The following is a 17,144-nucleotide window of genomic DNA, read 5'->3' as shown; positions in this document are numbered from 1 at the left end:
CATATGAATTTTGTAGGAGTCTTTAATCCTCTTAAATCCTATAATATCTATCATTTTTAAAATCTTTTAAAATCTTAGTTTGACTACATCCCTCTAAATTTATAAACAAAATTGTGTAACTAGATAACTTGTAATTTGATGATTAGATTATTACTCACATATTGATAAACATGCTCATTTCTATTAGCATTTAATCTACATCACCCTTTTTCATCAGTGCCAAAGTTTCTACGCTAAGTTTTTCTTTTGTTTTGGCCCTCTCTCTCTCTCTCCCTATCTTTACGCAGTAATGATTAATGATGAAGAAGACTAGGCTCAAATATAAAGCAAACCTACTCTCCTAAAGCAGTGAACAACAATTCTTATCTCATTTTTATAAGGGGTTTTTTGAAATGGATCCAAAATAATTAAAAATTGAATCTATTTCAAAAGTCAAAAGTTACTAAAAATTGGACATATTTCAAATTTTTCCTTTTTATTTATAATAACAATAATAATGGGTATAATAATTTTTCTTTTTTACTTCTTAATTTGATTATTATTATAAGCGAATTTAAATTACATTATTATTAATTTATTGTAATACTTAACCTATTCCTCTATTTTTTAATTTAGATAATAACACTGGGTAAAGAAAAAAATAGACTTTTGCTTGAATTACAAAAGTAAAGTAACCTAGAAAATTGATAGGGACGACAGGCTTGAAAAGTAATATTAAAAAAACTTAACGCCATATAAACAACGACACGTGGTTTCTGTTTGGTCAGAGGACAAACAAGAAGATTTTCTTTTGTAATTTTGCTCAAGACCCAATCGAAGGGAAGATCCTTGTGAATACTATTATTGTTTTTTATTTTTTATTTTTATTTTTTTTCAAAACGACGATATTATCTAGATTAAAAGTACGAGAAAACAAGATAAACTTCATAATTAATTAGTAATAATGTTGTTCAAATTCGTCTTTTAGTGAGAATCGAAAACCTCTCACTTACATTAAAGACGAAACTCTTAGTACTATTATACCGTAGTACTAAGTGGCAGCAAAACTCTAATTATAAAATGTATTACACAGAGTAGGATTCTCTCATCTTCTATTCTCATCTCCTTCCCTCCCCTTCTCTCACATATTATTTTTTGTCTTATTATCTCTATAAAAAAAATCAATATAAAATGTTAATGTAGTTTAACCGTGACCGTTCAAATAAGAAAGAAGATAATTCTCCTCTATATTACACACATGGATGCAAATAACTTGTTTAAAATAGTGTGCTTTTCTAGTACACTTTAAATCGCTTAAAATCGAAACGATTAGATTGGGTAGAATCTCACTCAATTCAAAAAACAATTATAAAACATAATGTTAGACATGCTGCTAATATAGACAGCTAATTCGTGTCAAATGGTGTACCAATTAGCTACTCATTCCCAATTTTGGTTCTTTTTTTTTTTTTTTTTGGTCGAATTCCTAATTTTGGTTAATGTCAATCTTTTTTATTAGCATTGACCGTGTTCCGAGACTTATCAAATTTAGAAAGGCTAATGCTAATTTGAACTTAATATTATTAGACTATTAATTACTACATTGTGACTCAGTGGTTGGGGACGATTTTTAGGTTCGTATTTCACACGACACATCTTGACTTCAATTCCTGATATTATGGATAGAAGAATGGGAAATCCTTTTGAATAACCTGTTATAATAGGAAAGCCTTATATCTTGAAATTAATTCATCAAGTTGATAAATACATGGACGTTCCAGTGGACATTATGCACTTGTTACATAGCAACCCCTTAGAGGAAGGGCCAATCAATCGGCACAACGGCTAGGAGAATGGAAGTTTGGGTTCTAGAGGGATTTGGTGTTGCTCATATTTTACAAAAGATGTTTACTTATAAATTTGATCATATTAGAGCTCGCCAAGAAGTAATTGGTACTACAATTATTAGAGGAACAATACCTAAACCCGATAATGCTCCAGAATCCTTTCAATTGCTCGTTCGAGAACTACAAATCTTGGCTCTGGAATTGAACCATTTCCTTGTATCTAAAAACAACTTCTAGATTAATAGGAAGGAAGCTTGATCAAAATGAAATGAATCAAAAAATTTCTTCTATGATTGACCGATATAAACATCAACAACTTCAAATTGGATTAGTTTCTCCCCACCAAATAAGTGATTGGCCAAAATAGCCCTACCTATTGGAGTAATAGCTAGAGAGGTGCCAAAACCTACACGATGGTGGTAGGAGAGACTAAAATGCATCTGTGAGTCTTCTCGGCCCTAAAAAGGGTGGATTGCTGCGGCGACCCTTTTTAAAGGAAAGAAAAATATTATTAGACTATTTAAGACCTCAGTAACTAAGGGCTGGTTAAAGACTTTCAATGTAACCGAAATACCGGATGGTACTCCACATATTACTATACAAGTAGAGGCAAGTTTTTTTTTTTTTTTTTTCCTTCTCTTTTCAAGTATCACCGCACTTGTATAATGCATATAACATATGTGCTTGTATTCCGGCACGTTGAGAAATCTCTCCTTAAAATGAGTGTTTCCAAAAATAAAAAACAAAGGTGATAGTGATGTGATACACTTAACACTCAATTATGTTTATAAGCTTTCTTTGGTATAGGGTTTATTTATGTTAACTAGTAGTGGGATTAGATGACTTGAACCTAACCACTCTCACCCATTCTTGGTAATGACCTGTGTTTGGTATATGTTTTATGTTAACTAAATAACGACATCTCAACCAAAACAAGCAAGCATTGTCCTTTATTTTCATTTATATCAATTATTTAGTGTAGTAGGTGATCCATATATGATTGTGGTCAAGAAAGTTATGAAATGTTCAAAAAAACAAGTTTTAAAAACCATATGATTTTCAAGAATGAATTATGGCAAACTTTTCATTCATCAACAACTCCCTTCAAACAGAGAAATATTTTTGGGTAGGTCAAAACACACCCATCATATGGAGAAATTCTTAGGTTAAATTCAGGGGCAGAGCTATGATTTGAAGCTTTTGAAGTTTTCCTATGAGTCGGACGATACCACATTATTTTCAATGTTAAAGAGTCTATGATATATAGACCTAATGATTTTTTTATATATACAAGCGATATGGAGGGAGAGGAGGTTTCGAACTTAGAATCTTGAGGGCAAAAGAGAATGTTCTTAACCAATTGGACTACAACACCGTTGCATGAAGAGATAATTGGAGGATGGTCCTTGAACTTTAGTCCTATTGGAGCTTTGGTCCCTGAACTAAAAATTCGTGAGTTTTAGTCCCTGAACGTGTTATAATGTAGAGCAATAGTCATTTTGACTAACTCCGTTAAAACTTCCATCTATTTTTTGTCCCTTCTAAACCCTTTATTTTGGATGAAACTTTTTACGAAGTTAGCCAAAAAGATTATTACTCCACATTAAAACAGGGACCAACAGTCACTGATTTTTAGGTTTGGAACCAATGTTTTAATTGGACCAAAGTTCAAGGACCATTGCTCCAATTTTCTCTTGCAGCTATTGAATCGTCTATTTCCTAGTCTAGCAACACCAATAAAATGGCAGTTTGTATTAGGTTTTGTAAAAATCAGATATGATAATGGTGGAAATACTTCACCCCAGAATCCAGGAACAGTAAGACCAAGTAAAAGCAACCAAATCTACCTGGATATCCAGACGCAAAAAAAAAGACACCAGCCAACATAAAAAATGCCACTTTTGAGGGGACTAGAAATCAAGACATCATGGCATGCAGCCTCAAAAAGAATAAAAAAAACATTAAAAATACACAAATCTATGCAACCTTGATGCGAAAATGGGTGTATGATGTATTAGGAATAATGACTATAAAATGAATTACAAGGAAGTTGTTGAACTAGATGCTAACTGAATTTTAAGGAGATAAACTTTTCTTTCGCGCCTTTGTAAGCATGCACCATGTTTTGATTTGTGTCCTCGGTATGAAGTATGAAAATGTGACGCGAAACAAGTCACGAAGAAGAGACGGATGCAGTTGTATGTGCAGGTGGTGACAGAGTAGCAGTAGCATTATCGGTCCAATTCTTTTCACCCCAGTGCCATAACATGCTCTCCCAGAAGCAGAAATCCTCGAAGCATGTTTTTAAACGCTTGTCTTTTATCTTAATTTTCCAGTGACCATCACTGTAATTTGCTTTTTCAGCTTGTCTCCGATCCCACTCAAGTGCTGCCTTCTGCTTGGACCGAAGCAAACAGAACTTTTGCAAGTTTTGCGGCATAGCATCATGCACTTTCCACCACCTTCTATGTGCGACATTACTGGCAAACTCCTGCAGAAAGTCCACATTCCAATTGCAGTCATAGTCACGGAAGCAAAGCCATGGTTTATTTCCCAGGTAATGGAGGACGTAGAGGATTGGAGGTTCAGCTGCAAAGAGGTGAGTTTTCCTCTCCTTTTTCTCTGGCTCATCACCTTCCCAGAAATGTTTCAAGAAGTTCATATGTTTTGGAATCCTGTGCCACCATGTAAATACCTCATTCAAATAACCCTGGTCTCCACCATTGTAGGAGACGATTTCATCTATATGATCCATGAGCAGCTGGAATGTACAATTTGATGGTTCGATAACCATCACACCGGAGTTGAACAGAGTAGCATTATTTCCCGTCGCTGATATTTCTGGCATCTCAAACAGGAAGTCAATGTTCCTAAGTATAAGCATGTCAGCATCAATGAAAATAATCTTGTCATAATCAGTTAACTGCCAAAGACGGAATTTGCTGTAGTTCCATTCATTGTATGCTTCTGGTTCAGCTTTAGGGTTCCTGATTCTTTGGATCGTGTGAACCTTCCACCCAGCAGCTGCCAATCCTCCACGATGATACTCACTGATTGTTTCATCAACAAGTATTACAAGATCTCGCGTTGAACCAGACATACGGATACTCTGAGCTGCAGCAATGGCTCCACAAACATATACATGGGCAGAATGTATGATTGTTGCATATGCTTCTCGGTGGGCTCTTTCTGAGTAAAAGCTTTCTGCGTGCAATTATTTAGTTCATCAGTTAAATATCAAAAGTACCCATGCCTTATAGTAGTTTTCTTAAAGGATGCAACCAAAGTCACTGAACCTACCACATATGAGTTACAAATGGAGTTTAGATTTAACAATTAAGAGTAAAAATATAAAAAGATATTCACAAATTTCTTCAACAACTAACGTTAAGGCTAGCAGGTGGTCAGCATTAACATCAATCACTGATGTAGCAGATCTCCTAAGTACATGATACATAAGGTGGTATACACATTCATACATATATACAGGGTTTTCAGTTGCATGACAATTTTGAGCATCATAAATCATGAGCAATTTGATCACTTTGACCACAGGATGAACCAGACGCTAAAATCAGTGGCACTGAAGGATGTCAAGCATTTGCATCATGCATGTACATCTGGATGGACCAGGTGTACTTGACCCGAAAAAAAGTTTGACTAATAAAACTCAAAAAAATCTAAACCATTGTTATCGTGATATCTGCCCTGGTCTGGTGGAACTATATGAATACACTACTTGTTTCAAGAGTGCATGTTCATTTGGTGTGGGGATGACCACTACCTATCTAATTCATAATTTACATAAGCGATATTGTCTCCTTGGTGTGGGTCACTAGACTCACTACTTACACCTCAAATTAAGCTCCACAGAAACAACTCAAGTTTTTTTAAAACGACTACCAATTGAATTCTACAATGCCCAGCTATAACATACAAAAATGTAAATATCATTTATTGAGTGAACTGAACTCTGCATTATAAAGGATTCCAAGACAGTGAAATTTGAACAATAAAAGGAAAACAGAAAGAAAGAGTAAATAAAGAGAGGCAGACTAGCAGCTTTCAGTGCACAAAAACAAATTTTCATTGAAAAAAGAGAGACACTAGTTTAAATCTGACCTTTAGCCGTGAGAGGAACTGACAGTTCACATGACCCTACAGGGAGCTGCAGTTTATCTCTCAATGTGTTCAGTTTTGGTTCATAAAGCCAAACATTCCCTTCCCGTCTGACTAGCTCTTTGCAAGTGAACAAATTTGGGATTGGAAAGCAGTCCGTCACCAAAAGCACATGCACTGGGTGATACCCTTTGGAAGCTGCAGCCAGCCTTGCTGCTTCAAGCTGCAAGTGCAACCGAGCCACATCTCTTGACCAGCTGTCTGACTTGTTGCAGGGAAGCTTGACAGCAATCAGATCAAGCCGAGGTTTGCCAGGAATTTGAAGTTTTGGTAGAGAGGGACAAGTAGGAACTTCAAAGTCTTCCTCTTCATCTATCCATTCAGGGTACAGGGTTTCCCATGTTATGTTTTTTGACGCATGGTTGAGGCGTAGGACAACATGCTCACAATCTGGCAACAGCTCCTTCCAATGGTCAATCTCATTGTCATTAAAGTTTAACAGGCCAATTCCCTGATAATCCTTTTTGTCCGTCAGATTTTCAATAGCATCAGAAATTTCATCCCAGTTAGTTTCTACAGATGATACATAACATAAATCTTGAGCAACACTCTTTTTTGTCAACCTTTCATCAGAATTTGGGCTGCAGGCAATAAACTTTTGTTACAAAAAATCTCCACGGCAGAGAGAGCAAAGCAAAAAAAAAAAAAACAAAAAAAGACCAATTCCCATTTGCCTGAAAACTGAAAATACGACTTTTCCAATTCCAAACAAAGAGGGATGCGCTGACAACATATTTTCCCAGGTGGGGAAAATTATTCGAAAACCTAACGCCAAAGAACTTTCCATTTAAGCAAGAAAGTAACAAAGAGTAAACTAATAACATAACTAATAAGTAAAAGCAAGGTAATCAGCCAATAGGGACGTACTTAGATACGGAACGGGATTGATGATCTGAATGATGAACACCAGGAGAGAAGAAGAGTGTGAGAAAAGTCCCCAGTATGATAACAGCCAACACAAGCTTCAAGGTGGGCTTCAAGTTCCTATCTTTAAAATCCTTGTTCCTCTGGGGCCTTCTTCTGTTACAGTCTTCACTGAAAAAAAAAAAAAAAAAAGGGATTGGCAACTACATACATGAGCACATGTGTGAATGGCAAGTTAAAAAAAGTGCAAAGGGCAATAAACGGAATGCATAACAACTAGATCGAGCAGTAAATAAGCGAACGCCATTGGAAACAAGTTCCACCCAGCAATACAATCGATTGTTAGGCAATCAAATCGATCGTTGGGAATGCACTGCTCACTGATATGTTAAAACAGCACATGTATAAATAATGAATGTTCTACAGCCCCATTAAAATCCGATAGCGAAACCGCTTGCACGATGCCCATTGACCAAGAATACGCCGTACAATTCAGAAATGTTGCTAATGATGTTGCCAAACCCTTTTCAAACAGTTGAGTAAAGTGTAGCCTAATCATTACCATAACTCGTCAATTAATCAAGACACGTTCAAATTCTCACCAGAATAATAATTGGTTCGGGACCCGCTGTTCATCAAAATAAACGAATCATGACCCAAAATTTGAGAAATTCAGGTGAGGGCTTTCCTACATGCTTATTTTTCCGAGTGTGAAAACTAAGAATCAAACACCGTCGGCAAAACGAATGCAAATCACAGTAAAGAGAGAGAGAGAGACCTGGCAGAAGCAGAAAGGCGGTGTCGGTGCTCAATGGGAGTTGGGGAGGAAGCTCTCATGGTTACTGATTCAGTAGAACAAACATGGATGGGAGTCTCTCTATGCTGTTGCTCAAAAGGATCAACACACCAAACAATTGGGACTATTCTCCTACAAAAATTTAAAAACCGCAAAGACACAAATTCCAGGAAAATGATTCCAATTTGTTGTGAAGAAAAAGTCGTTGGGAATCTATGATCTGTGAGTGACCAAGGAAGGAAGGTAAAGAAGAAGACAGGTGAAAGCAGTTGCAGTGTAAGAAAACGGGGAGTCAGAAAACAAGTTAATAGAATATGAATTTTCTTGTTTTTTATTTTGGGTCAAATATCGTATACACAATACATGTCAGTCATGCCAGAACCATTCGTAGAAAGTCTTCCATTCATCCTTTGATTATTTCTCAACTGCTTCACCCATTTTTGTTAATAATTAACACAAAAGCAACTTCTCACTTACTTTTAAAAGTTGCATCTACAGAAAGCCGAATGGAGGTTTTTTCTAATGCAGTTAGATTCTATTCTTTCTTTTTCTATTTGAGCCATCGTAATTAAGTTACGTTAAAAATGTTATATTAATGTTGTTAAAAAAAGAGGAAGTCAAAGTAAAAAGTGTAAGAGGTGACGAGAGAAAGGGAGGAGAATAGAATAGGAAAGAATCTACCCCTTTATTAATTTCTTCAATATCATCATTAATGTTCAAAAATGAAATTATCCTTTTCGTGTGTAACTTTATTTTGCACATCTAAGTTATATTCATGTATCTCCAACTTATAAAAATGAGATGATAAAATATGACAAAATCTATATCAAAAATTGATTCAGTGTAGAAATAGACGTATTGGTTCACAAAGTAAAAACCACCACATGTACCACCATTACTATCGGCCGCACAACACCATCGCCAGCAACACCCCCACCACCAAGCTCTCACAATCACCACCGTTGCCATCATTGCCTCACCAACCATCCTACCACCACCGTTACCGTTTCCACATGCACCACCACCACTAGCAACCTCCACCCGCAACACCACCATCTCCACCACTATTGTTACCTCTACACCCACCACCACACCCCTACCCTTCCTGCCATTACCACCATCACCTCATCAATGAGCACTGTGACCATCTTCACCATCACCATTTCCATTACAACCACCATCGACCATCCACTACCCCCATTGAGCATCCAGTACCATTGCGACTACCACCACTAAACTGTTTAGTATATTAAACTTTGAGCATCATATTCATTTTAGTTATTATAAACAGTTAATATAGTTTTACATCAAGTTAATCAAACATTGTGACACTGCATTTTCCACTCAAAACAATACTAAAAATTTAGTTAACACTTAATTATTTTACGTACCTAATTATTCTCAAAACACAAGAGAAATACTTTACATAAAAAGCCACAAAATAAGTCAATCATAGAAAATTCGTACTCATGTAATTTCATGTAGTCATTCGGTCTGAATGCTATACGAAGAACATGCACTCCAATCGGCAAGATGTTTGTGTTCAATACTCTCCCTCTAATTAAGGTGAGAGTTTATGTAAATTAAGACAATTGGCTTGTGAGATTCCTACCTTGGTTCGTGATTCCCTAGGATCCATACTAGTATGTTTATACCACGTAATTCAACCTCAACATGAAGGCAAATGGTAAGTTCCGAGGTGGAGGTTTCGCATTTCTGCTTATTACTGTACTAAACAACAAGGTGAAAGCGTCAAAGGCAAAGCCATGGCGTCACTAAATTATCGTACAAAAATCTCATCAAGTTATTGTGAGAGAATGTTGCTGATCGATGATAATAGGTAGCTTGCAACTATAAAGTAAAGTGGATGTGCTTACTCAGTGGAGTCTAATCATCATTTATGAGAGCCGAATTTTAGACCTTTTACTAACAAAATGAGAAATAACATTAGTTCGTAGATTAAGTAGATTAGTTAAAGTTGAAAAAGAAAGTAAATGAAGATCAAAACGGTGCGTTTTAGGGACCATTTCTTCACTTGTTCTTCCTTTCCCCTCGGGTCTTTGTAGATCTGCAAATTTCTCTTTTCTTATACACAATTGAACATATCATCATCACAATCATCCGCATCAGATCGTAGCTTGAAAATGGTGCTGGTCACGGCCGTACGGGATTACTTAAACCGGATGTTGCAGGACATCTCGGGCATGAAGGTTCTCATCCTCGATTCCCACACGGTAACAACCCTTTCAACTCTAGAAAACTTTCAAATTTTCACGAATTTCTGGAGCAATTTTGATCGAGTAAATAATGGGTTGTTGTTGTTTTGGGTAATTGAATGTGGCGCAGGTTAGTATAGTGAGCGTGGCGTATTCGCAATCCGAGCTTTTGCAGAAAGAAGTGTTTTTGGTGGAATTGGTTGACTCCATTTCCAAGTCCAGAGAATCCATGTCGCATCTCAAAGCCGTTTACTTTCTTGCACCCACTTCAGAGAACATACAGTTTTTGCGCCGGCACTTGGTTTCTCCTCGATTTGGGGAGTATCACCTCTGTAAGTTTTGATGTTTCTTCATGTTAATTTGGTTGTGGAGTGTGTTTGGAGGATACCCAGATGATATTTGGAGCTCATTTCTCATGCAATACTGGAATTTGCAGTTTTCTCCAACATATTGAAGGATACCCAGATTCATATTTTAGCTGATTCAGATGAACATGAAGTTGTGCAGCAGCTTCAGGTAATTCATCATTCACTCAAATGCTTTCTTGATCATTTGTTCGGGTTATCTGAAAATTTATGTATGTAGTAATGTAAATTGCTAACTAAATTTGGACTCCAGTTTTATTTGGGATGCCTGCAATTCGAGAAATACATCATAGATTCATAAGTAGTAAGTTTGTGACAGGCAAAAATGTTTGCTTGGTCACTAAGGAAGAAATGTTCTCTTGGTCACTTTCCTTAGTGACCAAGGAATGCATGTTCACTCACCCTTTGATTTGATATCAAGGGTGGAGAAATAATCAATTTGTTTTTTTTTATGCCTTAATCTCAACTTAAATGAATGTGATTTTAGTGTTTTAATCTCAACCTTTAATATCAAATCCAAGGTTGGCGACCATGAATCCTTGGTCACTAGGTCGCCAAGAGATTGGGACTCTTGGTCACTAGGTCTCCAAGAGAACGGGACCTTAATCTCCAGCAAGCTTATTATATATTATGAGGAAGCATATTTTTTCTTTTACTCACTTTGTAAGGAAGTTGATGCGAAATATATTGTTTTTATTCAAGTTGGAATCCGTTTTACTTTTCTGTTAAATCCTTGTTTCTTTTGAAGAACTGATGAGATAGCCTCAACCGAAAACTAATCATTATAAACCTCGCTCTAATGCACGACTAGACAGATCAAATTTGCAGTGAAGTTTTCATTTTAGAAAAGAAAAAAATATAAAATTGTGTAACATAGCCATTCTAATATTAAACTTAACAGCAACAAATTCGTCATGATACTTCAAATATGGGTTTATTTTCTTACTCTTCATATTAGGTTTATCATGGTCTTGCAGGAGTTCTATGCAGACTTCGTTGCAACTGATCCTTACCATTTCACTTTGAATATGCCATCAAATCACATGTATATGCTCCCAGCAGTTGTAGATCATTCAAATTTACAGTGCTTCTGTGATCGAGTAGTTGATGGAATTGCAGCTGTTTTTTTGGCATTAAAACGAAGACCAGTTATTCGTTATCAGAGAACATCTGATATTGCTAAAAGGATTGCGCAGGAAACAGCAGTAAGTATAATCATGTGTTCCAAATAGTTTTGTATGTGGGCTTGTATTGATACTATTTTGAATGTGAACTTTGTTAGGGTTTTGTATTCTCCCGTTTGTCATTTTCTATAAGCTCAACTTTTTATGCATGTCACATGTCATATAAAGGGGATTTTACAGCCTGGAGACTCTCGCCATGAAAGTTTGCACAGGGAAACTGATATTGTATTTTGGGCATGTAACAGAAGCTGATGTACCAGCAGGAAAGTGGACTTTTTGATTTCAGACGAACAGAAATTTCTCCGTTGTTGCTGGTAATTGATAGGAGGGATGATCCTGTGACCCCGTTGCTGAATCAGTGGACCTATCAGGTAATTGTGTCGTTGTTAACTTTTACTACATATGTGCAAATGGCTCATGTATGCTTATCTTTTAAATTACACTGGGATAAAAAAACACCTGAAATATAAATCGAGCTCATTGATTAAATTACTTTCAGGCCATGGTTCACGAATTGATTGGTATTCAAGACAACAAAGTCGACTTAAGAAACATTGGAAAATTTCCAAAGGATCAAGAGGTTGAGTTGTATTTTCTCTCAGTACTGTACATATCTGTGTTTTGTAATTTTCTTGCTAAACAAATTTATATCTGTATGGATGCTCATAGGAGGTTGTGCTGTCATCAGAGCAAGATGCTTTTTTCAAAAAGAACATGTATGAGAACTTTGGTGATATTGGGATGAACATCAAGCAGTTGGTTGATGAATTTCAGCAAATTTCTAAAAGTAACCAGAACATTCAGACGATAGGTTCGTAGGATGCAAAACTGAAAATTTGAGATTCTTGACTTGTAGTTACTAACTATTGCCGCTCAGGGATTAGTCGTTGATAACCAAATGTGTACGTTCATTATTGCAGAGGACATGGCCAAGTTTGTTGACAATTACCCTGATTACAGAAAGATGCATGGAAATGTTTCAAAGCATGTGGCACTGGTAACAGAAATGAGTAAGCTAGTTGAAGAGCGAAAACTTATGGTAGTGTCACAGACAGAACAGGAGTTGGCTTGCAACGGTGGGCAGGTGGCAGCTTTTGAGGTACTAACTAAAACAACATATTTCTCAAATAATTAAATGAAACTGAAACCACTTCAGCTACATTCTCTCTCCCCTTTTTATTCCTCTCTATTATCCCACTACAAGTCTACAATTACATTTTTGTCTCTTTTCTACATATCCTAACTACCTATAAGGGAGGACTTATTATTTTATAATTTTGTTGTTTTAGTAGAACTTTCAAATGTGTTTGTCCCATTTGTTTTTTACCAAGCTTGTGCATGCTGGGTGTGTAGAGGGTCTAGTCATATGAGGAGCAACGAACATGTCTATACTTTTTTAAATAGTTGTGCCTGCTTATTGGTGATGGTCAAGAGTTTTGAAATTAATGCAATTGAGAGAGAAAATTTATTATCATTTGCATTTCAGATAGATTTAAGGCTTTTCTTAAGTACAAAAAAGAGAAGGTGCAGTAAGGGCTCAGGGTAAATGTTTTATCACAGGGTTGAAGTTATTTATTAACTTTGATTTCCCTCCAATGAGAGCATCTACCATGGAAAAATGACATGCATACTCCATGACAACTTGTAAACCTTCCACTCATGATTGGATGACCACACACGTTCTCTCTAAATGCAAAGGAACTTGTTCCATGTCTGAAAGGGTGGAGTTCCTTGAAATTAATGTACAATTACTTTTTAGCCGGACAAAATAATTATTGCTATAAAGTTGACACAAGATCTACCATTCATGTTGCAAGTTATATGAGAATTTGATTTTTAGTTGCTTTGTACCATTACCATATACTTGTTCTGTTATTGACTTTGAGATAACAACTATTTAACCGTCATTGAAATTTGAATTCGAAGTCAGAAACAACAATCTCTTTTTCTTACGTATATTGCAGGCGGTGACAAATCTATTAAACAATGAAAGTGTATCTGACATTGACCGCCTACGACTTGTCATGCTGTATGCTTTACGCTATGAGAAGGAGAGTCCTGTGCAACTAATGCAGTTATTTAACAAACTGTCATCCAAGTCTCCCAAGTACAAACCTGGGGTAATATAACCAATAGCATCCTGGTTTGGATTCTTTCACCCTCATGTACTTTTTTCCTTCATTTTTCTTTGGGAGGAAGGGGATCACATATCTGTTTTTAAGTGGGAATTTTCCATTCCTAAAGCCTGACACTTTTGGTATTTCAAAAGATACTTTCATTGAGATAATCGATGGTGGTGATGTGTAATTTTAGTTATGCTTGTCCAATGTTCTGGAGATTGACCATCTTTTGGAAGCTCAATCTGAGCAGCAATTAGACCCTAAGCTTCTAATATACCTTTATTTTAGCTACTAGAGTAATTTCACGGTTTAATAACTTGTCTATTGTGGAATTACAGCTTGTCCAGTTTCTCTTGAAGCAAGCGGGTGTGGATAAACGAACTGGGGATCTTTATGGAAATCGAGATTTCTTAAACATCGCACGTAACATGGCTCGTGGGCTGAAGGTTTGTTTGGGAAAGTTTATACTCTGTGCATATTGTAGGGTATGCTTTACAAGCTTATAGATAATATATTATGTGCTGTAGGGGGTTGAGAATGTGTACACACAACACCAGCCTCTTCTCTTCCAAACTATGGAAAGCATTACCAAGGGACGGCTGAGAGATGTGGATTACCCATTTGTGGGAAATCATTTCCAGCAGGGCAGGTTGGTCTCTGAAGTCTTATTCTATTTCATTTTAAAGCAATTTCCCTAGGAAATCACTTTTAAGTTATAATGTAGCTGCAGCTAGGTGATGGTGTTGTTTCATTCATAGCAATTGTTTGTTACAAGCTCAAAGCCATCTGAATGTACTTAATTTGATCACAAATATGATGGGAATGTCAAACTTTTAGCCCATGTTTTAATACATGTACGATGTAGATGTGCTCAATTGATGCTACCCACATGTCTCCAACCTTTGAATATTATGTGTTTTAGATTAGAGGATTTTACTAATTTTTGGAATTTCGTATCTCCAACATTTAAACTCGAGGAACGTTGAAATGAAGCTCCTGCGCTCTGAAACCTGTATGCTATGCATTCTGCCGCCCATTTCTTGGGTGCTTCTTTATACAAACCTAGAGCTTATTGACAGTTCATTATTCAATGTTGAGCTCACTGGTCAGATACATAGAAATCAATGCTTGTGGACAAGTTAGGAGGGCATTGAAGCCATACTACCTCGACCTGTAGGCAGGATGGCCATCTAAAGGACCTTAAACTTAATCACTGGTTTTCATGAATGCTTCACGGTTCACAGTTTTCATAATTTCAGACACCGTGTGTAGTGTCCAGGTTTCTTGCTGGTTTTCCCTAGACATCTCAAATGACTTGGATATAAGACCTTCCTGTTTTTAATTACCAGCTGCTTTGTCATCCTTTTTCCCTTCCTCTCAAGTTGCCTGACCTTGTTTCTGTCTATCCCACTTTATCTTGTCTGGTTTTCTATAAGGACCCACAGCCTAGCATAAATCTTTGAAATTCATGATAGCCTCTTCATCATCTTGTTAAAGTTATAATATGATGGTGTGAATATAGAAAAATACTATATTTTGATTCATTGTTTTGAATTATGGCTCCTATCTTTCTGCAGGCCTCAAGAAGTGGTCATTTTCATTGTTGGGGGGACAACATACGAGGAGTCTCGTTGTGTAGCTTTACAAAATGCTATGAATACTGGAATTCGTTTTATACTTGGTGGTTCTGTGATTCTCAATTCTAAAAGGTATGTTTCAGGTCATCTTTGCCAAAATACTTGCATTATAAGTGAAAAAGAAGTTTACATTGCTGTACTAGCTGCACCTAATGCTTGGATCTCAAACACGGTATTTTAGTGGTCCAACTTGATACCACTTCTTTCTTGTGTTGGATGCAAGTTTGAGAGTTTTTGGCATGATAAATATTCAGTTCTTTGGGTTATTTCGGGTTGCACTACTAGTTTGTATTGGTCCAAATCATCTACAATTTGAGTTCCTAGAAGTTTTCAAGAACGTGATAAATAAGCATCCACTTACACCTAACCAATTATGGACAATGGGAGATTGTGATGAGTAGATAGTTGCTTAAGTGATTTTGGAACAAATATTAATACTTTTTCTTTGGAGGTTTTGCATTATCTGTTGAAATTGGAGGGTATTCTAGTTAGTTACTTTAGCTTATGGAAATTGTCTAAAATAAGGTGTCCCGCTTCAATTATTCCTTCGCTGGAAAATGCAGGTTCTTGAAGGACTTGGAAGAAGCTCAGAGAATAGCTCGTACTAGCAATGCCATCTGAGTGTTGGTTTCTTGTATACCTAGCATTTGAATAGCGATGTGGATAAGTGGTTGTGGATGTGTATGGGTGTTCTGTTTTTCACTTGCTGTAATATCAAAAATTGCTACACGTGCTTGGGGGATCATCCGAATCAACCCTCTGTTACTGCGGGACGTCCTTTTGTTTACCATTTTGTCGGAGTTAGAACTGAAGGGAAGACGTATCCCATAAATTTGGAGGCTAAGATCTATAGCAGTTCAGACCCTCCCTCCGAGAAGAACCATTTTTTTCTGCTAACCAAGCCAGATATCCCTAGAGCTTAACTAACATAACATGTACTTCTATGCCTTGGTAAAAACATGTCAATACCTAAATCTCTCCTTTTCTTTTATACATATAGCTTGTATTCATGCAAGTACTTGTGATATTGTGAGAAACAGAGTATAGATTTACTGTATTGGCTTCTTGTTGCAAGTTCGGCTTTTGTTGAGACGTTTTTGTTTTTTGATACAACGCTATTCTACTCTTCAAGAGAGATGCACGAGAGAAAATGAGTGTTTTGCCTTCCCATTAGACCCGTTAGGGTTATGTGGACCCCATGATCCAAGAAAGTTTTGGTCATCTACCATTCGATCTTAATTCAATGGTAGATGGTTATTTAACTTTTGTTGTTGTACTGTATGCATCATCGATAGTGAGCGACCACAAATTTCTTGAATTGGTTAAGATTGAAACCATGGTCTAGGAGAATGAGACTATCATCTTACATCATTATAGAACTTAACTAATGAAACATTACATATAGGACCTCAAACGGATGCATAAATACTTGTGTGTAATGTGTATAGCTTCTTCATTGTAGATTATTGGGTTTGTCGCATGTTTGCCCCATGAAGTTTTTGGTTATCCCACTTCGGTCACAACATAAATTTCAACCTCTCACTACAAAGAAGGTGAAAACCTAAGTAACATTGATAAAGTAACTATACAAGTGTAAATTGAGTTCAAATATTCAATAATGCAACATCTTGTAGAGAAAACTTATACATATCATTGTATAATAGAATCGGAACATCATAATTTCATCAAACTTGTTTCATATAAGTTATTCTCTTATTATAGACATCAGCCATCAAGTTCAACTTTTGTACCGCCTAAATCAAGTTTTTATCGTCTAGATCAGGTTTGTGTCGCCTAGGCGATATGATGTGGCCTCGCTATTTGTGAAGGTTTCTGTAAGTCTCGATGCTTAAGTTTGTCGCGTCTATCAACTTTTTGTGACAAAGTTGTCCAAATCATCTACAGATCATAGAATTAGTAACTGGAGAGTATGTAAGTAGTAACCATCTTACATCTC

At 36.5% G+C, this 17,144-nt stretch overlaps 2 protein-coding genes across 2 annotated transcripts; one reads left to right on the top strand and one right to left on the bottom strand.

The window, feature by feature from the left end:
• Positions 1–3,719: 3,719 nt before the first annotated feature.
• Positions 3,720–7,982, bottom strand: LOC137726083 (putative UDP-glucuronate:xylan alpha-glucuronosyltransferase 3). Its single transcript, XM_068464947.1, has 4 exons — positions 7,648–7,982; positions 6,873–7,040; positions 5,949–6,586; positions 3,720–5,030 (listed from the first exon to the last, which is right to left on the bottom strand). The coding sequence occupies exons 1-4, from the start codon at positions 7,704–7,706 to the stop codon at positions 4,000–4,002; spliced, it is 1,896 nt and encodes a 631-aa protein (XP_068321048.1). The 5' UTR covers positions 7,707–7,982; the 3' UTR covers positions 3,720–3,999.
• Positions 7,983–9,703: 1,721 nt separating this feature from the next.
• LOC137725585 (vacuolar protein sorting-associated protein 45 homolog) lies at positions 9,704–16,244 on the top strand. Its single transcript, XM_068464319.1, has 13 exons — positions 9,704–9,899; positions 10,012–10,213; positions 10,318–10,397; positions 11,224–11,451; positions 11,676–11,801; positions 11,930–12,010; positions 12,100–12,241; positions 12,351–12,529; positions 13,395–13,550; positions 13,889–13,996; positions 14,078–14,199; positions 15,128–15,259; positions 15,751–16,244. Exons 1-13 carry the CDS (start codon positions 9,810–9,812, stop codon positions 15,806–15,808), a joined length of 1,704 nt encoding a protein of 567 aa, XP_068320420.1. The 5' UTR covers positions 9,704–9,809; the 3' UTR covers positions 15,809–16,244.
• Positions 16,245–17,144: the final 900 nt, after the last annotated feature.

Source organism: Pyrus communis, chromosome 2 (genome assembly GCF_963583255.1).
Source record: "Pyrus communis chromosome 2, drPyrComm1.1, whole genome shotgun sequence".
In the NCBI taxonomy this organism is placed as follows: Eukaryota; Viridiplantae; Streptophyta; class Magnoliopsida; order Rosales; family Rosaceae; genus Pyrus; species Pyrus communis.
The sequence above is the reverse complement of the archived record's forward strand: the minus strand, read 5'-3'. Positions and strand labels throughout refer to the sequence as shown.